The sequence below is a fragment of the Bremia lactucae genome, linkage group LG14, assembly GCF_004359215.1.
Source record: "Bremia lactucae strain SF5 linkage group LG14, whole genome shotgun sequence".
Lineage (NCBI taxonomy): Eukaryota > Oomycota > Peronosporomycetes > Peronosporales > Peronosporaceae > Bremia > Bremia lactucae.
Window position 1 is genome coordinate 1,406,747 of NC_090623.1, and position 6,880 is coordinate 1,413,626.

At 45.6% G+C, this 6,880-nt stretch overlaps 1 protein-coding gene across 1 annotated transcript; it reads left to right on the forward strand.

Moving 5' to 3' along the window:
• Positions 1 to 4,816: 4,816 nt before the first annotated feature.
• On the forward strand, positions 4,817 to 5,827 carry CCR75_009476 (uncharacterized protein; the record flags this gene model as incomplete). The annotated part of the gene is made up of 2 exons (XM_067967515.1): positions 4,817 to 5,106; positions 5,383 to 5,827. 2 exons carry the CDS (start codon positions 4,817 to 4,819, stop codon positions 5,825 to 5,827), a joined length of 735 nt encoding a protein of 244 aa, XP_067816313.1.
• Between the last annotated feature and the right edge of the window lie 1,053 nt (positions 5,828 to 6,880).

Genomic DNA, 6,880 nt, shown 5'->3' on the forward strand with positions numbered 1-6,880 from the left:
CAACAATTATACCAAGTGACGTCCTTTACCAGGTAAATGTATTTTTTCTCAGATTGGGTCACAGCAGTTTTCGTTCACAAGAATTTTATAGACTTGTAAGCAGAAAATGATGTAAAAAAACAATAAATGACGCCTTTGTAGGAACGTATTATAATCATGGACAACGGCCGAATTTAAATGCTAATTAAAAGGACCCCGGCCACCTTGTAACATGATTTGCCCAGTTAATAGGCACTATCGCGTGTATAATCGTTTATAAGGTCATATGGCATCAAGTCAAAAAAAATACTTCATTACCTGGAGAACATAATTGACTAAAGTTGTCGGCGGGCGCTTTCAAAGCGGCAGCACACTACAACTACGCATCTTCGGGCATAGCGAGAAGCAGTTCAGCTGTCTTCTCTTGCGTGCGGCGAGGTAGTTAGTGGGCGCCTAATCCGACCTCACACAAGAAGCTTGTGCTCTTTTACAAGTGAAGCAACGGAAGGGCTGCCCGTCTTCGCGTGCACATAGTGCTCTAGAAGGTACTTCTAAGACTGATTTGTGTTCAATTTAATTAAATATAAATCAAATTTATCAAAGAACTAAATGCCATGTCTGTGGATGCGCTACCTACATGGAGAGCGTATTTTTCTATAGATCTCGGCTCGGGAAGACGTCGGATCCAGACGTCACAAATGTAAAATTGTGATGCACACAGGTGCAATTACATTTACTCTTAAATGTAATTGCACCTGTGTGCATCACATACACAAGTTTGTGTCACTATGTAAAACCTTATTCTAGTGACATGTCAAAAAACTTCACATGGATTATTTTATCTCCCCATTGAGTAAACTTAACGGGTGTGCAACAAAAGGCAGTTGGCCATCACAGAAGTTAAAAAACAATGAAATACATCAGAAAAATCAGGAATGCCATTTCAATAAGGCGGAATCTTTGGTAAACGATGGCATTATATATTTTCACAAGGGTGAAATTGAAGTGTATATAGGCGTTAAGCCGCACACTAAGCTCTTCTGAGCCCTGAGACAGAATTTTATCCATTTGCTCATCCACAACGGAAGCATTTTCGGCGCTAAGCGTTAAGCTATTGAGAGATCCACCAGTAACTTATTCTCACAGAGGATAAGTCTGTACAGACTCAGGCGTAGATTGAAAACAAGTGCTACTTAATATAGCGGAGCTACCTAGCTCTTAAGTGAGGAAGACTGACCGACTCAAAGAGCTACTGAGCTTCAAGTCCTACTGATTGCAGTGCAAGCCGGCATGGAACGCTTTTCGATAAAAAGGAACTAAAGATTATTAGAATTTTATAAGGAACATTATACCTCATATTTAGAACGTCTACTATAGACTCGATTGTTAAATGCGCATTTCCATAAGATTTTTATCTACCTTAACTGACAAGGTTTAACTAAAGAATTTGAGAGATTTTTTCCCTAGTGTACAAATCACAACTTTTACGGCTAACAACAGATGTGTAAATCGGTTACGCTTACTATCACATTTCAAAAGCGGGAGTGAATCGCAATGCATGAGTGAATCGCAATGCATGAAAACGACCACACATTTCTTCCGCGCCAGCAACATCTTTGATCGCTTGCACGACATCCTCTACTACTGACTCCATTGTTGCTCCGTCCATCATCGTATTTTGCAAAAAATCGCTGTTTGTTTTTGTTTTTCTTTTCTTTTTCTAAATTTGACCTATATTCGCTGCTTTATATATTCTCTTCTTGTCAACTGTGGAGCAAGCAGCAGGAGCAAGCAGCATCATAAGAACGCCTTACCTTGCACCATTTCTTACTGCACAGTGTGGTCCCATGAGAGAATTTAGGTCCACTTTTTTGAATGGACAAGAAATTACCATCGGGTAACTTAAGCAATTAACAAATTTGTTTGTTCGAATGCGTGTAGTGACACCAGATTGGATAGGTCTATGACTGTTTGGCAAGGCGCAACGCCCAAAGTTTCTGCAAAGCTTTGTGAGTCATTACCGCACGTTGGCTCGCAGCAAAGGCGCTATTGGTGTGAGCTACTGTCAGATTCCGTCAGTGTTCTAGTTGGCTATTGGAGTGTACGAGTCACTTAACTCCAATGTCGATAACATTTATCTCGAGAGTGACTCATTGACTGCTTCCGAATCGGCACGTATTCCGTTGAGTGACACTCGTTCTGATAACGAAATACCGAACGCTAAAAGCAGTGAGAGCCTTGGAAAAATTCATTTAGCGTGTGATGTCTCTGGTTTGCACGTGAAGTGAAACTTAAAAATCAACCGAGTGAGATCGGCCGTGATGGCACCTCACTGCATAACAAAAATGACATTTTGGCGATACACAATGTATGTTGGGCCATACTTTTTAATCTACCTAAAGTGACGCGTAAATGTTCACTGGATGATGATTCTGAGTTATTGACCCTTCATTGATGTCGACTTAGACTCGGCTCTCATATAAAAAATAAGAACCTGCTAACCTTGAGATAATGGATGTTTCAACGTTAATGGGATGTATGGTCTCTGCACATGGACGGCAGAGACATGAGTTGGCTACCTCGAGACGCAAGCGTCTGTCTTGTCACTGAGTGATACTAGCGAATAGCTGTATGTACTCGTCAATGAAGTGACTGGTAATGTTTAGGAGATGTTAACTTCGAGGCTATTCCCTTATTACATGTTCATTCGGAAATAGACAAATTGTCTGTGGATGATATCGGCCAGGTCTGAAAGGCTGTTAACTTTACTGATATTGTGGTCGTTCGACCAGATACTGAATTAAGCTCATCATCGCTTCTCGGTGAAGCCGTCCTTGATAACACAAAAGCGGCACATAGTGCGCGTATCACAGATCAATGATCCTTAAATATCCTTGGGATCCGTTCTTCTCTTTGGTTTATGGAATATTGAGACTTACTGTATCATAATTACCGTATGTTTTACCCTCTAATAAGGTAAACGTAATTAAATTGACATAGTCCCAAGAGCCAAATGCTGCGTACACGACAGTGGCCTTTGCCAAAGGAACAATGTGACAACATAACGATTTTTTGTTTCGTGCTAAGCAGGAGCTAGGATGTTGCGTGAGTGTAAGCTTCCCGGGTGACATTACCGATCGGTTTGGTGATCTCAGCCCTGTTACTGTTTAAATAGAAGAGAAGGAGTTTTTTGCTTCGCGATTCCGTGTCCTACGTCATATGCGTGACGCAATGGCTGATACTTAAGACTGTCAAAAATACACAAGCGGATGACAAAGGCAGAAGCTATTAAATTCTTTGAGGTCAGTGATCCAGCATAACTACGTGCCAAGCACCTAACTTTAATGTTAAGGCTGTGGTCTTTAAAATCGGTGTTGAAGACGTAATCTAAGTGAGCTCTAGCGGTCAGAATGGCCATTGACCTACAGCGAGGTTGCTCCTCTTTGAGGACTTTCTGTTTCTCGTACCGATCAACAGGTGTTATCCGTAGTGCTGCTAGCGCGTTGGCAACAGCTCGTTCTGGGAACCGATTCGGTGCTCGACGTCGTCTTTACGCTTTGGCGTGGTTTGTTGAATTCCTCATTCTTTTCCTTGGAAGGATGTAGCTACAATCTTCGAAGATACTGGGTCTCATTGGAAGGCAACGCCATGTGTTGAGAACAACAAATGCAAGGTTAAGTTTTCTCTCGCAGTCTCCAATGAGGAAATGAAGTCGATTGTTGACCCGCGTCTCAACAGTGTGATGAAGAAAAGGGTGTGAAGGAGTTGCAGTTGGTTGATGCTGTGTGTCGTTCACACTAGGAATAATTTTCCCTTCGCACTAATCGTATGATACCTTGTCATTTGCTCTGAGTCGTTTTTTTTTCTTTGGTTTCTTAGAACAAAGTGGCTTCTTAAACCTGTAAGCCTTTCTCTGGCACAAGGAGCTTAGAAGCTTCGCTACAACATTGTAATAGTCCAACGCACGGTAAACTCACTTGTTATCTACTCGCAAATGCATGCGGGTCGACGAACTTAAGACTGGACTCTATAGTTAACACAAGACAAGAAAATGATGAATGGGTATTAACAACAGATGACGAGCAGACATGGCACCGGTAGCCGACAAAGCACACTCTCAGAAGCAAAACAGCGAGCACCTACGTTTGTGTGACGTTAACGGATGCTTGAAAGTAGTCAGCCCATATTGTGTGTGATGGCGTTTATACGCGAAAAAATGAAGAGTCACTTTCAACGTTTGCACCAATGACAGAAGCTATGTGAACGCCAAGTACCGGAATTTTACAAATGTGTTCGATGCAAATCGATAAAAGCATGAAAAGGGATGCCACCAGACAACGTTGATACATTTAAAAAAAAACTCTTTTTTTAAATAGGAAGCGTACTTCTCTAAATTGAAAATGGAAACAGCTATAGGGGCCCATGGCAGCACTAGCTCATGAATAGGACCACTGATATGAGAAGTACAGACGTAGTTGCTGTTTTACTGCGCAATCAACGACCGAGGTGAGGGCACTTGTGCAGAATCCATGAACGAACTAGCCATTCGATCGCATCTTTCTTCGATAATGGAAGCATTGCTTGGTAGAGTCGATAAGCGGAATGCTTCGGCTCAAGCCTGTAGCGATCACAGGAGGCGATCAATGCAGATCATCGGGCAAGGAACAAATGGACGAGCGAGCGTAGCCGACAGTACGCACACGAAGTGTAAGAGCGAGAACGATAAAGTCTGACAACGTTTTAGCACGAGCTGCCGGCCAGACGATCATTGTATTGGCCTGGTTATTAAATAAGAAAATTGAGAATGAGAAAAACGAGGAAAGCTTAATTCTAAGATATGAATGCATTGGCAAAGCTGGCATGCGCTGGCAATGGCAGCCTGAATGAAAAGGAAAGACTTGAATTTGAACTTGCTGTTGCTTTTCATCTTGGCTGGCAACACCGTACATCCATTCCGAAATATCGGCTGGAGGTGATGCGGCGTTCCGTTCGCGATACAGTCCCTCCGGAGAATTGCGCTCACGGTCAGAATGGCGAGACGTTTGTGATGATCGGACGAGTCTGGTACTGCGATGTTTGCGCGCTGGCGTTGCGGCTGACGGCTGGGGAAGCGGCAGCGGAGACGGTGTGGGTGGTGAGCGGCGTTGTGGTTCTGCGAAAGCTGCAGACGATTGTAGGAATCTGTTGACTACAGCGAGTCGACACCGCTGCCATCACCGCATAGTAGCGATGAGTACAGTGAGCTAATGGGGAAGGGTGACAATCAGGTCTTGGGCTTGTGGGCAGGGTTGGTATCTGGCTCACACGTGTCGCGTTCGTCGCGGCCGTACCAGCGGACCTTGAACTGGCGGGTGCCGTGACGAATGCGCTGACCGACGATGGCCCGCACTTGGCTGTCTTCAGTGCCATCGCGTGTGATGAGACGAGGGAAGTTGTTGAGGCGCTTGTCTTTGTAATCTTCGGCGTACGGCCGCAAACATGCGACATGAAACTCATCGTGGAGACGAACACCGGGAGGAAGTTAGATCTGTTAGGTGTCTGGAATCGTATGCTAGATGATCTTGTAGGGACCTATACATCAAGCAGCAAACTTGCGGCGGCTGTTGTCACCAATGTGAGCCAAATCGAGATTGGGAGTGTCGAGAAGGACTTGATCGCCGACAGCGTACTGGAAATTAGGCCGATTGCGGTCGTAAAAAAGCTTCATGGTTGCTTGTTCTGCAGTAAGAGCGTCACGAAATTGCTGGAGAATCTGCTTTTGGTGATCGACAAAGCGAAGAGCATTGCTCGGCATTTGCGGTCGATTCAGCAGGGTGGTGTTATCGAATGCACGGGGCTCGTAGGTTAGATCGCCATAAACGGAGACATGCGGTGCTGGCGTGCTGGCTGCGCTCGTTCTGTCCGTCCGTAGACAGCTTGAAAGCCTTGCTCGTGTGCAGCTGCGAGCCGTAGGACGCGGATAGTGCTTTCCAAAAGGCGGATAAATCCGTGGAGTCCCGGTCACTCACAATAGAGTTGGAATTTATGTGGAGTTGAACATATTCACGCACAAACAGGCGTGCCGAGTCGGGAGAAGAAGCGGATGTCGTGGTTGGCAGAAAATGCGCACGCTTGGTGAGTCGATCCAGTACAACGAGGATAGTGTCGGCAACGGAGAGGGAAGGACGTAAAGGTGAGGCATGAAGTCCATCGTAATATGGGCTTAGCGCTTGTGCGGGATAACCAACGGATGAAGGAGACCGGCGGGCTTGCACTGAGATGCTTTGATCAGTTGACAAAGTTCACACGTTTGTATGTACTTGGCAACCGTCTTGTGCATGTTGAGCCAATAGAACTTGCGTTGGACATTGGCGAGCATCTTGGTCGTGCCGTGATGACCACGAGCGGCGCTGTCGTGGCACTCTACAGAAAGCGTTGCGGAGATTTGCGCCAGACGGCACACACAGACGCCGAGGGTCGTCGGCATCGGGCTGGAAAAACAACAGACCGTCGTCCACAAAGAAGTGCTTGATGTTCGCGCGGATGGCGTGATACACCCAACTGGAGCTGCGTCTGCCGTGGATATAAGAGTCAGGTGCTCGAGCAGCGGGCCGAATTGTTAGATGTCACCATAAAGACGCTTGCACTGGTCCTGGATAGATGGGCGCTGACCCAAGTAGTGCTGAACCGCCTAGGTGGCTCGAGTTTTAGTCGGGCTCTAACATGAGACTACAGGAAATACTGTATCGCCCGCAACTCATTGATCCAGCGTGCATGCCGTTATGGGCACGTCGTCCACTGCAAGATGGAGTCGAGCGTGCAACGACTAGTTTCGATGAAAAATCGCTTATCGATCAGATAAACATGCCACGATCGCATAGCGTGCAACGCAGCGAGCAGCTCCTTCTCTGGAGTGGACTAC